Source organism: Anomaloglossus baeobatrachus, chromosome 2, assembly GCF_048569485.1.
Source record: "Anomaloglossus baeobatrachus isolate aAnoBae1 chromosome 2, aAnoBae1.hap1, whole genome shotgun sequence".
In the NCBI taxonomy this organism is placed as follows: Eukaryota; Metazoa; Chordata; class Amphibia; order Anura; family Aromobatidae; genus Anomaloglossus; species Anomaloglossus baeobatrachus.
In genome coordinates this window covers 201908814-201925600 of record NC_134354.1, presented here as the reverse complement: position 1 = coordinate 201925600, position 16787 = coordinate 201908814, and the positions used below count along the sequence as shown (strand labels likewise).

Here is a 16787-nt window from a genome sequence, read left to right as displayed (position 1 = left end):
TTTCTCATACATCACGCCTATGGACATGTTGCACGTATTAGCTCGAGATGCACATGGATAGGACATGTTCCGTTGGTTGTTGAACTATGGGGGGGTTCTACAAAGAACGAGGAGAAGGAGCACAGCACAACCATCCGGTAGATTAAAAATAAATGTATTTCAATCAATTAAAAGTTGTTAAATGTTTGGTGAACATCCATAACATAGTTAAGGCTAACACGGTTTTGGCATCCTAGCACCCTTATTTATTATACAATGAATGAAGGTGCTAAGTTGCCAGAAACATGTTAGTTTTAGAAATGATTAATTGCTCTCAGTGAGAGAAACAACATTCTAATCTTGTAGTTTTGATACCTTTGGCTAACATGGTACCAAAAGTTTTTTCTTTTAGTTTTAACTATGTTATGGCTTTTGCAAACATCCATAACATAGTTAAAACTAACACATTACTGGCAACCTAGCACACATATTCGTAGTACTATACGGTAGTTTTATCTATGTTATCAATATTTGCCAAACCTTTTAATAGATTGACATTAATGTAGATTTTAACCTACCGGATGGTTGTGCTGTACTCCTCCTCCCTCATCGTTCACTATGTTCCGCTGCACCATCACAGGGCTATCACCCTCCAGTTCAATGGATTTCCCGACTTACCAATAATCACCAGGTCATGGAGAGATCCAAATTATTTTTGTTCTATGGAAGGGTACAATTACTATGGAGAAGACATACAATCTCATTTCACTATATAAAGTACACAGAATAAACCCAATGAGATAACACTAAACAGATCTTTTCTACACTTTGTAAGGAAACATATCAGTTAATGTTTGGAAACTGTACAAACTCCATACAATAAACATATTTATGTATAAACTGAACTGTTCCACTTCTGAGAGAGGCTCTTCTCTACAGGAACGTGTTGTACCTAGTTAAGTCACTGAGGGTTGGTGCACAACATCTGCATCTATACATGTTAGTACTTTCATAAAAAGTATTATCTCAGAAAATATGAGGCAGTCACCCACATTTTATGCAGATTAATCCCATGTACACAACTTGCTATCCTTTATTGCTGACTATGACGATACACAAGCAGCATCAAGTGAATATACCATCACCATTAAATGTTGGTTACCGGCACCGATACTGGAAAATGTGCCACCGGACATTCCATGGAATAACCTTGTGGATCTTCTTGTGTGAGTCTGTCTGATATGTTTTTTTATCTGGATCCTGAAAATATACTTATTACTTTCAGCATTTAACTAGATTTTCCCATTTTTGAAGCTGTAATCCCAAATCAATTCTCAGATCTGTGAGGAGGCAATGTTGTATGTTACATCTGCTCACAATAGCAAATTATGATGAACAAATATAGTCAATAGAGATTGTCACTGTCTGTCATCAAGGTCACATTATGCAGCATCTTTAAAATCCACGAATGTCACAGGGGTCGGGAATCTGAGACAAACTTGTTTTTCTCTAATTGTTTGTATCAGATTAATTCTTGCCATATGGACATGAATATATTTAAATAATCTTATAGAAGAGGAAAAAACAGTAACTGCACTCTGGACTGTCAAATAACCATCAAACAGGCTTTAGAACGATCAGTATAAGGCAGTAATAAAATGTAGAATAACATTGGATCTTACCCATGATTCGTTTTTTGGTTGGTCTCATTACTTGTCAATGTTGATCTCCCTATAGCAGCCTAATATACAGTACAGACCAAACGTTTGGACACACCTTGTCATTCCAAGAGTTTTCTTTATTTTCATGACTCTGAAAATTGTAGATTCACAATGAAGGCATCAAAACTATGAATTAACACATGTGGAATGAAATACTTAACAAAAAATTGTTAAACAACTGAAAATATGTGTTATATTCTAGGTTCTTCAAAGTAGCCACCTTTTGCTTTGATTACTGCTTTGCACACTCTTGGCATTCTCTTGATGAGATTCAAGAGGTAGTCACCAGAAATGGTTTTCAGGTTTAATAAGTGGGATTTCTTGCCTTATAAATGGGGTTGGGACCATCAGTTGTGTTGTGCAGAAGTCTGGTGGATACACAGCTGATAGTCCTACTGAATAGACTGTTAGCTGCTTTTTTCTTGCCATAATACAAATTCTAAGTAAAGAAAAACGAGTGGCCATCATTACTTTAAGAAACGAAGGTCAGTCGGTCTGAAAAATTGGGAAAACTTTGAAAGTGTCCCCAAGTGCAGTGGCAAAAACCATCAAATGCTACAAAGAAACTGGCTCACATGAGGACCACCCCAGGAATGGAAGACCAAGAGTCACCTCTGCTGCGGAGGATAAGTTTATACGAGTCATCAGCCTCAGAAATTGCAGGTTAACAGCAGCTCAGATTAGAGACCAGGTCAATGCCATACAGAGTTCTAGCAGCAGACACATCTCTAGAACAACTGTTCAGAGGAGACTTTGTGCAGCAGGCCTTCATGGTAAAATAGCTGCTAGGAAACCACTGTTAAGGACAGGCAACAAGCAGAATAGACTTATTTGGGCTAAAGAACACAAGAAATGGATATTAGACCAGTGGAAATCTGTGTTTTGGTCTGATGAGTCCAAATTTGAGATCTTTGGATCCAACCACCGTGTCTTTGTGCAACGTAGAAAAGGTGAACGGATGGACTCTACATGTCTGGTTTCCACCATGAAGCATGGAGGAGGAGGTTTGACCTGAACCCAATCGAGATGGTTTGGGGTGAGCTGGACCGCAGAGTGAAGGCAAAAGGGCCAACAAGTGCTAAACATCTCTGGGAACACCTTCAAGACTGTTGGAAAACCATTTCCGGTGACTACCTCTTGAAGCTCATCAAGAGAATGCCAAGAGTGTGCAAAACAGTAATCAAAGCAAAAGGTGGCTACTTTGAAGAACCTAGAATATAACACATATTTTCAGTTGTTTCACACTTTTTTGTTAAGTATTTCATTCCACATGTGTTAATTCATAGTTTTGATGCCTTCAATGAGAATCTACAATTTTCAGAGTCATGAAAATAAAGAAAACTCTTTGAATGAGAAGGTGTGTCCAAACTTTTGGTCTGTACTGTATTTAGGAATTGTCCCAAATTTCCAGATTTCTAACTTGCTATCTACTCTGCTTGAGTGAGTGGTCACTCTTAATCAGTAATTTGCCAGCAATATAAGATATGGAATTTAATTTTTTCTACTTACTATGTCTAGATTTAGACTTGAGTAAACAGATTCTCAGGACCCTCAACAGCAATGTTGGTAGTCTGTGACCATCAAACCAAAGCACTGCAAACCACCTACTATCTGTGACATCTCCAACTCTCTTTTGATAGCACAGTAGGTCGCTGCTACATCATTTCACAACCATGATGTCTTTGTGGTCTTCTAGTCATGAAAGATAGCAAGGGTCTCAAAGGTAGTAGAAGATTCACAGTGCCTTGGTCCAGTGATCATGTACTACATACTGTATGTGGCTGCTGGACCAACCCTTGCATATCGGTTTACTTATCTCAATCCCGCATGCATTAGCCTGCCAGTATGTCTAAAACTGGTATCCCACCTCTCTATTATCAAGATCCCCTTTAATGTTAAGTCTGTATTACGACCCACCTTCACATTCTCTTTTACTTCTCTGGAGTAAGAGATTACAGTCCACAGTCATCTAGTTAGATTCAAGGGAGATGCCCAGTGGATGACATTTTGGGGAGAATTTTTATGGATAAGACAATACTATTTTTATATAAAGTGATTTGTAAATAGTTCATTTAGCAAAATATCAGAGGAGATGAAGTTTTTTAATTTTCCAGTGGCTATTTAATGATATATCCTGGGAGAACAGAGCCATGGTAACCTGCATATTTTATGGTATGCCACCTTGTGAAAAATCTGATGACAGAGCTTCAACGCCTTACTTCAGCAACTTGTTGGTTGCTTGTTGCAGACCAAGTGCCTTAATCTGACGCCATAAATCACTCACATATTAATTAACATATGATATCCAATGCATCTGTATCTCTAATATTTTATTCTGTTGCTCTTTATAGTGTATATGAATAAATAAATGTTCTACAAACTGTCCTTGATGGGCAAAGAACACAAAAAAATTGGTTGCAATATAAGTTTATATAGATTTAAAAACAAAAAAAAAATTAGGCATTATACACATCATACAAGCAAGTTTACAAAATGAGGTTGTCCCAGTGACATCCATAGTCCTCTATAGTCAGAATCAGTCTCCATTTATACTTATTTTACTTGGCCCATGAGATCTTCATTGTTTTCAAAGAAAGGTTTTGGAAAAATCACCATGGCCTTCCAAGCAGCTTTATAAAGGTTGTTCAGATATATTCTCATAAATGGAATTGCCATAATCCAAACGGGGGTGTCACTAACCATAAAAATGGCAACGTGTACATGTTAAGTGCAGCTAAATCCTTCCAGTGAATTGTATCCATGATTCTGAAAGTGGAGAACTGTCAATGAACCTTTCACTGCAGAGGTTCCAAATTCTTGATTATTTTGTCACTTCTGCAGGATGCTTAATTTTACTTTAATTTTGCTTTTGTCATCAATATATGTAGGTATAATTGTAGCACATTGATCAAAAGCACTTCTTAATGAGAAAAGCCACACAGCAGGAGAAAGCTGTAAAGCAGCAGTTGGGTGAGTACCGCTAGAAGACCAGAAATCCCAAATTGAGAACCATTTGTTTTATTGCAAACTTCTCATACAAAAGATTTGATTCTTGTCACAAGGTCCACACTGCATCTTGGGAAGTATAGTCTTGTCTTTAGTGCCTTGCAGAATTATTTAAATAAGAAGCCATGCAGCCAGACTACACTTATACCCAGAATCCCGTAGGGCCCAGGACTTCTTGTCCGACGAGCAAATTTTGCTTGAAGTCAAGTCTGGTCAAGCCATTCTGCCTTTTTTGGTGCTTTACATGTATGGACATCCACTGTCTCCTCACATTCTTTACAGCGTACGGCACAACACCAGTGGAATTTGCACTCGCATTTTGTCGTCCTGGTAACTCGGGTGGTGTCATAGCCCCTCCCACAACACATTACTTCACAGCCATCTGTCCCACGGGAGCCCTTGTCACAAACTCTTCCGGCAGTGCCCAAGGATCCTGTAAAAAAATGGCAAGTTCAAATATTTGGTTGTTGGAGCAATTCACAATTATGAAATGAGATGTGTAAATAAACATTTGCACTTAGGCTCGGTTCACACTACATATGGGCTCCATGTTCATTGTATACCTCAGGAAACACTCCTGCCATACAGTATACTAAATGTCTAAAGAGCCATTATTAAAGGGCTGTCCACTGTTATGACAACCCCTTCTCATGCCACATATTTGCCCCGTTCAAATAAAAAAGCTTGTACTCACATTCCTTACCTACACTATTCTAGCAGTGTCCGCACAGGGCTCATGGGATGTTGTTATGCCATGTGAGCCCCATTTCAAATCAGCACTAGCTTCACTTTACCGTCCTTCAGATGAATAAGTAATCAAGAGGAAATGAGTGGCCTTCTGCAACTCTCACTTCCTCTTGAGTACTTATTTATCCAAACATGGGGACTGTGAAGCCGCTGCTGATTGGGTGTGGGGCTTGCATGGTGTAACAACTCCCCATGAGCCCTGGCAGGCCAAGTGCTGAAACCACTTGAACAGCTCCATCATGGAAAGTATGTATAAGCTTTTTATTTCAATGGGGACAAACATGTGGAATGAGAAAGGGTTGTCCTTGCAGTGGACAACCTCATTAATTAGCGCTCCACTAAGAGGAAGGAATCTGTCTCTTTTGGAAATATATACCTTCTAGCTCAACATCAGTATTTGATGAAGGTCTAAGTGGTACTGTTACTACTTTTGAAATGAGACTTATATATAACGAAATGTGTCCTTGGAAATACATATGCAATAAAAAGCCAATAAGCAATGTTTGGTGAGCCTACATAATGATACCTACTCTATCGAAAGACTTTGATGAATATGACTTTTAAAAAAACTCTATAAAAATGTATACCATGAGATATAACCTTTTTTTTGGAAGTCAATGATAGGTGTAGTGTATTGTCTAGGAATATAGTAGAAGAACACTAGCAGATTCGAAATGCCCTTGCTGAACATGATAGCCAAGCATAATGTGAACCTAGCTTTAGGCCTTATTCAGACATCTGCTCTTTATATATGTATTTTATTCATGCATTTCACAAATAAAACACATACCCAATACAATCTATGGAGCTGCTCACATAGACATGTACGTTTTTCATCTGAGTAAAGGATGAAAATTACCTATATAAATTGCACAGATGGAATCATTGTGCAGTCCATATTCTGTCCGGGATTAACATTGCAAAGGATAGGAGAAGCTTTGGAATTTATTCACTTATTTTTTTCATACGTGGAAATCACTGATGATAATCGGACCTTATTTACATATCAGAAATACCACTGACATCTGAGTAAGGCCATAGATATTATTTTTTATTATAGTGATAGAACATTTAGATTAATCTATGAATGAAACAATCTTCAATTTTCTATTTTTAGTTGTTTTGTCACTGAGAATATAGTTTTGAGAAGCCCTGAGGACTATATTGCTACATCTCCATGATAAAGCATGGTACATTAATAGCTTCTCTAAAACCTGAGGTTGCATGTTCACTAATAATCCAGCATCTGACATCACCGATTCATCACATTGTACAGTTTATTTTATTAAATCATAGGGGAAATCCCTTCTCTAACATAGTTGACTCAACAGCAAGTATTAAGCCTACTTGATATTCGTTACCTATTATAGCAGCAGGGAGCTCCATACAGCTGAAAGACTATTGAGTTCAACATTTTTGCTACTCTTTAATAAATCTAGAAGACCCATTTTGTTTATTTTACAATTAATATGGATTTCATATCTCTAGGTCTTGTCTACTGAAATTTACCGCCCGTCATGTCTATATGAGATTGCATTCTTTGGGTAATATACTCCTTTTCATCCTTTTCTGTGTGGCCTTCTCAATCTCCCTCCAGCAACTGGAAGAGAGAGAGGATTAAACACCCATTGAAACTACTCAGCAATGTTCCTTCAGGGCCTGCACAACTTGCAGGATGATTTAAAGAAATTACATCTTCTGTTTGGAAAAAATTAACTTTAGAGATCAAAAAATTTTTTTAATGGATATCTTCACTATTGCCGTTAAACCTTTCCTTGTCATCAACTTTATAATTTCCTTCTCGTAAGGAAATGGGACTCCGGTCCTCATACACCAGAAGGCTTGTCTGAATTTTAAGGACAATAATTTTAACCCTGCTTTGGTAATTTTTTTTTATCCAGGGTTGAAAACATCTTTTTTGTATTTCATGGACAATTTAGCAAATATCATGGACAGTCAACATTTTTATGGACAATTTGGAAAGCTGAGAATGAATAATAAAAATTCTAAGTAATTTGTATACTCTAGGTTTTCCCGAGAAATGTACAGTCGAGGAAGCTTATCCTCCATTGCAGGAAAAATGTTTAATGGCCTCTAAATGAGGTGCCCAAGCTTTTTATTTCTTGACATCATCCTTTGATGAAAAGTCGAGAGACCCTGTCAGAAATCGTGTAGTTTACTAACTTTACTCTTCATTTCACAGTGGAAATAGTTGATGGATTCACAAAAGGCAATTTCAAGGAAATGTATCTTTTATAGGCCAGGATTAGAGATGAGCGGACTCACTGAAGTTCGGCGGGTTCAGCCGGACTTTAGATAAAGTTCAGTTCGGGACCTGGACTTGATCTGAACCCTATTGGAAGTCACTGAATGAAGTCACAACTATATTCAAAGCATTATTGGGGGAGGGAGGATATATTTTTTTTTTTTTTGTATACACTACATCCAATAACGCTGATTTTACCCCCAGTGCAAGGAATGCTTCCACTGGGCTGAGCGCTGAGCGTACCCCCACCGATGCTCGCTTGAGTGGTCAGCATACGTAAAGCAACCAAACTTTGAACTTGAAACTGATTTTTTTTGTAAAGTCTGTGTTTGCTACGAACACCAAACTTTACTGCTTGGGTTCGCTCATCCCTAGTCAGGATGGCTTATACCTTATGGTGAGTTTTTTATCTTTGCCACAATAAACAAAGCTGTAAAGTTTACTCATACAGTTCTCTGTGGCTTGCATTTGGACACTGTTATTCTGATATCAGCCGTGAAGTAACTACATTATATCTAAAGTGGAGAAGACTAATCTGAACACACTCATATAAACACAGCAGACTGCAGCACCTGTAGGTAATGGCCGCCTGTGTAGCACACAATCCGGCGACGTTGGCACGCCCGTTCAGTATCAAGGGATCACTTGACTCCACATACCATGTAAAGAAATGAATAACAGCGTCCTCCTGAGTGCAAATTCTCTCTTTATTCCATCATAGTGCAGTAAACATGCAACGTTTCGACATCAGTTTGTCTTTTTCAAGCATAGCAATAGATCTCAGCTGTCCAATATTTATACAAATGTCAATTACATGTAAACCAATTGAAAACAACCTCACACCCCCATATGCAAATTAATCTCGGACATAAACAATGTTACAATAGAGCGATCTGACAAAGCAACGTCTCATCAGATGTTAAAGACATAACAATATAATGCAAAATAGACTTATAGTACATACAGATATCACAGAATCGCTGCACTTGTATGTAAATCGCAGCTCCATTCCTGAGTAGCATCGTTGTCATGGAGATCCAGTACCCAAAGTTCATTGCAGGCAAACCACAATGCTCCCAAAGGCCAATCCAATTATCACACTCCCATTCATGTCTGGATGACGTCACAGGCCTCCTCCGATAGTATCATTCAGGCGTTATAGCTGTTCCCAGAGCAATCCAGGCAGCTTCCATGCGCAGATGCAGTAACTCTCCAGGGACATCCAGACCTCATATCAAACTCCATATTCAGTGGAGATATCGTCACTGTTTAAATCGCACATGTGCCCCAGCTCCGTCATACCAATAATATATTTGAGTATTGTTATGTATATCGATATTCTGTGGGTATGATCTGTTTATACATTATTGGTATGACGGAGCTGGGGCACATGTGCGATTTAAACAGTGACGATATCTCCACTGAATATGGAGTTTGATATGAGGTCTGGATGTCCCTGGAGAGTTACTGCATCTGCGCATGGAAGCTGCCTGGATTGCTCTGGGAACAGCTATAACGCCTGAATGATACTATCGGAGGAGCCCTGTGACGTCATCCAGACATGAATGGGAGTGTGATAATTGAATTGGCTTTTGGGAGTCATGTGGTTTGCCTGCAATGAACTTTGGGTACTGGATCTCCATGACAACGATGCTACTCAGGAATGGAGCTGCGATTTACAAACAAGTGCGGCGATTCTGTGATATCTGTATGTACTATAAGTCTATTTTGCATTATATTGTTATGTCTTTAACATCTGATGAGATGTAGCTTTGTCAGATAGCTCTATTGTAACATTGTTTATGTCCGAGATTACAGTCATATGAAAAAGTTTGGGCACCCCTATTAATGCTAACCTTTTTTCTTTATAACAATTTGGGTTTTTGCAACAACTATTTCAGTTTCATATATCTAATAACTGATGGACTGAGTAATATTTCTGGATTGAAATGAGGTTTATTGTACTAACAGAAAATGTGCAATCCGCATTTAAACAAAATTTGACCGGTGCAAAAGTATGAGCACCCTTATCAATTTCTTGATTTGAACACTCCTAACTACTTTTACTGACTTACTAAAGCACTAAATTGGTTTTGTAACCTCATTGAGCTTTGAACTTCATAGGCAGGTGTCAAATCATTAGAAAAGGTATTTAAGGTGGCCACTTGCAAGTTGTTTACCTATTTGAATCTCCTATGAGGAGTGGCATCATGGGCTCCTCAAAACAACTCTCAAATGATCTGAAAACAAAGATTATTCAACATAGTTGTTCAGGGGAAGGATACAAAAAATTGTCTCAGAGATTTAAACTGTCAGTTTATACTGTGAGGAACATAGTAAGGAAATGGAAGAACACAGGTACAGTTCTTGTTAAGCCCAGAAGTGGCAGGCCAAAAAAAGATCAGAAAGGCAGAGAAGAAGAATGGTGAGAACAGTCAAGGACAATCCACAGACCACCTCCAAAGACCTGCAGCATCATCTTGCTGCAGATGGTGTCAATGTGCATCGGTCAACAATACAGCGCACGTTGCACAAGGAGAAGCTGTATGGGAGAGTCATGCGAAAGAAGCCCTTTCTGTAAGCACCCCACAAACAGAGTCGCCTGAGGTATGCAAAAGCACATTTGGACAAGCCAGTTACATTTTGGAAGAAGGTCCTGTGGACTGATGAAACAAAGAATGAGTAGTTTGGTCATACAAAAAGGCGTTATGCATGGAGGCAAAAAAACACGGCATTCCAAGAAAAGCACTTGCTACCCACAGTAACATTTGGTGGAGGTTCCATCATGCTTTGGGGCTGTGTGGCCAATGCCGGCACCGGGAATCTTGTTAAAGTTGAGGGTCGCATGGATTCAACTCAGTATCAGCAGATTCTTTACAATAATGTGCAAGAATCAGTGACGAAGTTGAAGTTACGCAGGGGATGGATATTTCAGCAAGACAATGATCCAAATCCCCGCTCCAAATCTACTCATGCATTCATGCAGAGGAACAATTACAATGTTCTGGAATGGCCATCCCAGTTCCCAGACCTGAATATCATTGAAAATCTGTGGAATGATTTGAAGCGTGCTGTCCATGCTCGGCGACCATCAAACTTAACTGAACTGGAATTGTTTTGTAAACAGTAATGGTCAAATATACCTTCATCCAGGACCCAGGAAGTCATTAAAAGCTACAGGACCGACTAGAGGCTGTTATTTTTTCAAAAGGAGGATCTACAAAATATTAATGTCCCTTTTATGTTGAGGTGCCCATACTTTTGCACCGGTCAAATTTTGTTTAAATGCGGATTGCACATTTTCTGTTAGTACAATAAACCTCATTTCAATCCAGAAATATTACTCAGTCCATCAGTTATTAGATATATGAAACTGAAACAGCTGTTGCAAAAACCCAAATTGTTATAAAGAAAAAAGGTTAACATTAATAGGGGTGCTCAAACTTTTTCATATGACTGTAATTTGCATATGGGGGTGTGAGGTTGTTTTTAATTGGTTTACATATAATTGACATTTGTATAAATATTGGACAGCTGAGATCTATTGCTATTCTTGAAAAAGACAAACTGATGTTGAAACGTTGCATGTTTACTGCACTATGATGGAATAAAGAAAGAAAAGAATTTGCACTCAGGAGGACGCTGTTATTCATTTCTCTTTACATAATATGAACACACTATCAACATTCATTATGACCTGTACATTGGCGGTTATTACCTAATTACCTGATAATCTATTATATCACACCCATCTTAAAACAATAATGATAGACTCTTTATTTTTATTATGGACATTGGGCAATAATATTATAATCAGGGACTTTTCATATATTTGGCGAATCTGATCATGCTCTGCAGCACAGCAATAAAATGGAAATATACTGTCTGGTATGTTTTTAGTCTATTAATAATGTTTGTGAGCCTTATCATGCTGATTTATTAGAAAAATAAAACTAACAACTTTCATAGTTTCATAGGTATTAACCTGTTCACGACCTATGATGTACCGGTACATGTAAGGTTGTGTCTGTCCCTTTAATGCGAGCTCGCTGATCTGATCAGCCAACATGTGCAGCTAATAAGTCACGGTGCCGATGGGTTGTCATTGACAGCTGGGGGTCATCATGATGTAGTTCCTGGGAATGCTGGCTGAGCGCCGGCTATCGCAGATGATCAGCATTTCTGCTGTACAGAGATGTTCAGAAGCATTGCTTTGAACAGCATAAGCTATTTGACAGTGCAGGCTTCAAGTTCCCTAGGGGGACTGGTAAAAACAAGGAAAAGTGTAAAAAAAAAGTTTTAAAAGTATGAAAATAACCAGAAGTTCAAATCACCTCCTGTCCCATTAAAAATAAAACAATAAAAAAATTCCACATATTTGTATTACTGCATTCAGAAATGCCTGATCTATCAAAATATAAAATAAATTAATCGGCAAAGGGTGTAATGAGAAAAAAAATCATAACATTTCTTTGGTTACCGCAAAAACTGAAATAAATGCAGTAACAGGGGATCAATACATCGGATCTATTCAAAAATGGTATAATTAGAAATGGCAGCTCAGTCAGGATGCAAAAAATTAGCCATCACTGAGCCCCAGATTGCGAAAAAATTAGATCTCCACGGGTCTCAGAAAATCTTGACAAAAGCGCATTTCGTTTGTTAACAAATTTCAGAATTTTTTTTTTTACCATTTAAAATGAACCTGTCAGGTCCAATATGCACAGAACCACGAGTAGTTCTGGGTGAATATTGCTAATCCCTGCCTAACCACCCCTGTATCTAGTAGCACAGATAAAGAGATCTTTAGAAAAAGTATTTCTGAAGATCTTTTATCGTATGCTAATGAGCAAGGGCGACTAGTCCCAAGGGCATTGCTTCCCTTGCTAGTCAATCCCCTTAGCATGTTAGTACGCCCTGTGGGCCCCTGTAGACGTACTAACATGCTGGATTTCAGCTCAGTGCGCATGACCCCAGAGTTTCGGTCATGCGCACTATGAAGCCGGGTGTACTTGTCCTGGCTTCAAACTGAAGTAGTGTGCATGACCAAAAGTCCGGGGTCATGCGCATTGAGACGAAATCTAGCATCGTGCAGTGATGGCACCGGAGAGGTGAATGAGATCATCCTCTGATGCTGCACATTCATTAGCATGTTAGTATACCCACAGAGGTGTGCGGACATGCTAATGGGGCCGACTAGCAAGAGAAGCAACGCCCTTGGGACTAGCCCCCTCGGTCATTAGCATATGATAAAAGATCTTTAGAAATACTTTTTCTCAGTGCTTTTTTTGTAAACAAATATTTGCTGGTACGCATCTCTCAGGCGAGGAGCGGGGGGGGTGTTTTGGGGGTGCTGTCAGGCGCGCTGCCAGCCGACATTGAGTAGCGGGGCTGCGGCGGGGGGTGCTGGTGCCAGTGGAGAGAGTGGACGATCATGTGAGCACAAGTATGAGATTTGTATACTTCTGGCCACATTCTGATTTGATGTTCCAGCCTCAGTCAATTCATTTTCATTGAGCATGTCTGTTCAGCACGTGACCACATCTATGTAAATCGCATACTTGCAGCTTCATAACCTCCCACTCTCACCGCCGGCACCAGAGAATCCTGACAGCGGGCAGAGTGCACACTGAGAGAATTCAGAAGTCTGCAGTCACAGAGTGACACAAGAAGTGACTGCAGACTCATCACAAACTTGGACAACCGCTTTAAAGCTCCTAACAACATAAATAAAAACAAAGTAACCCTTAACTTGTCAGACGGCACAAGACTTTATTAAAAAGATTGTCCACTACTTTAACATTAATGACCCATAGGTCACCAATGTCTGACTGGTCAGGGTCCGGCACCTGGCAACCCCGCCAATTCCCTATACTAGGTGCCGGTGGTGGCAGGTGGCCAGAAGTGCTCAGTTCTGGATCTGCTCCGTCTTCTGATAGTGGCAGCAGTCTCCTATTAAAATCAATGAGGCGGATGTGCAGTACCCGGCCGCAGACGCCATCACAGGATGGAGCAGATCTAGAAATAAGCATTTCCGGACACCTGCACCATAATCAGCTAATCAGTGGGGGTCCCATTGCGCTCACATGAAAAACAATGCGCAAGTGGGACCAAGGCCTAATGATAAGACATAGTCAGTATCACAAATAAACATTTACATTCATGTACCTTATAGATGATGTTGTCTCTAGTCATTTCTTTCTATTCTTCATCTTGTCCTGACGCCATGATGACTTTTCACATTCACATCTCGTCTCTGCAGATTTCCATCTTCTCCGGTCTTCTGTAACACATCCCGACAAGATGCCCCTAAAATAGCAGAATGATTATAATACTTCTACTTAAAAATATCTGCCCTACGCAGTGCCCCAGAATAAATAATGGTCCCAGTATTCTGTGCACAAAATATGACCCATACTGTCCCTCTTATGGTACATGCCCTCCATATTCCCTCTTTCCAAAATGAGCCTACTGTTTACAGTGTCTTTTACATTGTGTCCCTTTATACTGCACCGTCTTTATACTGTGCCCTCATCACACTCCCCCTCCTTGCTATAACCTCACACTGTCCTCCCATTCTGCCTCCTCTCCATACCACCCCCTCCACTAACCAGTCTTTATTCTGTGCCCCTCACATTCTTCTCATCCCTTCCTGTCTCCTCACTACCTCCTGTGTGTCCATATACTTTTCCACCTCACTCCCCATCCTGCCCACTTGCTCCTCATACCATGTCACTTTTTATTCTGTGTCCTCAAAATTTCCTTCCACTTCGCTCCACATCCTCTCTGTCCCCATGCATGAAACCTCATCCTCTCTGTCCCCATGCATCACCCCTTATCCTCTCTGTCCCCATGCATGAAACCTCATCCTCTCTCTCCCCAAACATCACCCCTCATCATCTGTCCCCATACATGAAACCTCATCCTCTCTCTCCCCGTACATCATCCCTCATCATTTCTCTCCCCATGCATGAAACCTCATCCTCTCTTTCCCCATACATGAAACCTCATCCTCTCCCTCCCCATACATGAAACCTCATCCTCTCTCTCCCCATACATCACCCCTCATCATTTCTCTCCCCATGCATAAAACCTCATCCTCTCTCTCCCCATGCATCACCCCTCATCCTGTCCCCATGCATGAAACCTCATCCTCTCTCTCCCCATGCATCACCCCTCATCCTCTCTCTCTCCATACATCACCCCTCATCCTCTCTACCCATGCATGAAACCTCATCCTCTCTCTCCCCATACATCACCCCTCATCCTCTCTCCCCATGAATGAAACCTCATCCTCTCTCTCCCCATACATCACCCCTCATCATTTCTCTCCCCATGCATGAAACCTCATCTTCTCTCTCCCCATACTCTGTCCACAGATAGTTCCCTCCCCCATCCATACTGTGTATATACATATTGCCCCCTCCCCAACCTCTGTCCCCCCCATAGTGTGTGCACAGATGGTTCCATCCCCCAGCCTCTTCCCCCCCATAGTGTGTCCACAAATAGTTCCCTCCTCCCCCTCTCCCCCATACTGTTTCACAAATTCTCCCCTCTTACCCAATAATGTTCCTCTGTCCGTGTCTTCTTCAGCTCCACAGTGGAGCACTTCTCAGCATTTCTCTGCCGCCTCTGCGCTGCGGCGCTGGCTTCCGGGTCAGCAGTCTGATCAGCTGAACTGATCATATGACAGCCGTCGTGCTGACCTGGAAGTCAGCGCCGGCGTCACTGCTTCAATTGTCCTCGGGTCTGACAGATACTAGGACAATTGAGCAGTGGGAGCCGCGCACTGCACTTTCTATGAGTGCGGCTGTCAGCATGACAGCCACGCTTAGAGAATAGCGGCTCCCACCCGGCAGACTTCCACACCACTGCATCAGGCAGCCCGACAGCGCCCCCTGGAGAAGCCTCTGGCTTGTGCCTTCGCTCCAAATGGCTAATTTGTATAGTGTACAAATTAGCCATGTGGACCGAGCCAGAGGCGCTCTTCAGATTTTCCGGTACGCCGTACCGGCGCGTACCACTGCAAAAAAGCACTGCTTTTTCTAAAGATCTATTTATCTATGCTACCAGATACAGGGACGGTAAGGCAGGGATTAGCAATATGCACCCAGAACTGACTGCTCATGGTTCTGGGTGCATATTGGACCTGACAGGTTACCTTAATAAAAATTAAGTTATACATATTTGGTATCTACAAAGATATACTGACCTGGGGAATCATATTGCCATGTCATTTTTACCTTATAGAGAACATGGTAATTAAGCACCACCAAACAATTGTGGAATTGCACCACATTTTAATTTTTTTCCGTTTTCCAGTACAACATAGGGCAGAATGAATTGTATCGATCAAAAGTACAACTCGTCCAGCAAAAAAACAAGCCCTCATATGGCTATACTGATGGAAAAAATAAAAAAGTTATGGCCCTTGGAAGAAGGGGAGAAAAAAAAAACGAAAAATGGAAAATTGCCAGGTAGTGACATGTTGAACTAGAGGAAGGCAAAAACCCCATGAAGCAAATGCTGATTGCCTCATAGTACAGGAAAAAATAATTCCCGATAACACATATGGCAATCATACTAATTATCTGGATCAATGTCCCATCGCAGAATTTAGTACCCATAGCTTGTATTATTATATTTTTCAAAAAAAGGCATCCAGGCCCTTCCTGAACTTTTCCAGCAAATCAACCATTATAATACCATGCAGCAGAGAGTTCCTTAGTCCTCCTACTTGTACAGTAAAGATTCGCCTTTTTCCCTCTAGACGTAGAGGATGCCCCTTGTAATCATTGCAGGCATAGTTGTAAAAAAGATTATAAAAAAGACTCCTCTACTGTCCCTTCATACATTTGTACATTGATATAAGATCACTCCTAAGCTTACATTTTTCCAAACTTAATAACCTCAAATTTGATAATTTCACTTGGTTTTGCAGTTCACCCATTCCCTTAATAACTGTGGTTGCTCTTCTTTGCAAATATTCAACTATATCCTTCTTATACACTAGAGCCCAAAATTGTACACAGTATCCTAAGGGTGGCTTTACACACTGCAACACTGCT

General features: G+C 40.4%; 1 protein-coding gene across 2 annotated transcripts in view; it reads right to left on the bottom strand.

The window, feature by feature from the left end:
• Positions 1-4032: 4032 nt before the first annotated feature.
• Positions 4033-16787, bottom strand: part of WNT2B (Wnt family member 2B) — a 251662-nt gene continuing 238907 nt past the window's right edge. For both annotated transcript variants that reach the window (XM_075333613.1, XM_075333614.1), the window contains exon 5: positions 4033-5139. In XM_075333613.1, the coding sequence (XP_075189728.1) occupies positions 4910-5139 (230 nt within the window). In that variant the 3' untranslated portion in view covers positions 4033-4909. The remainder of the gene's footprint in view (positions 5140-16787) is intronic.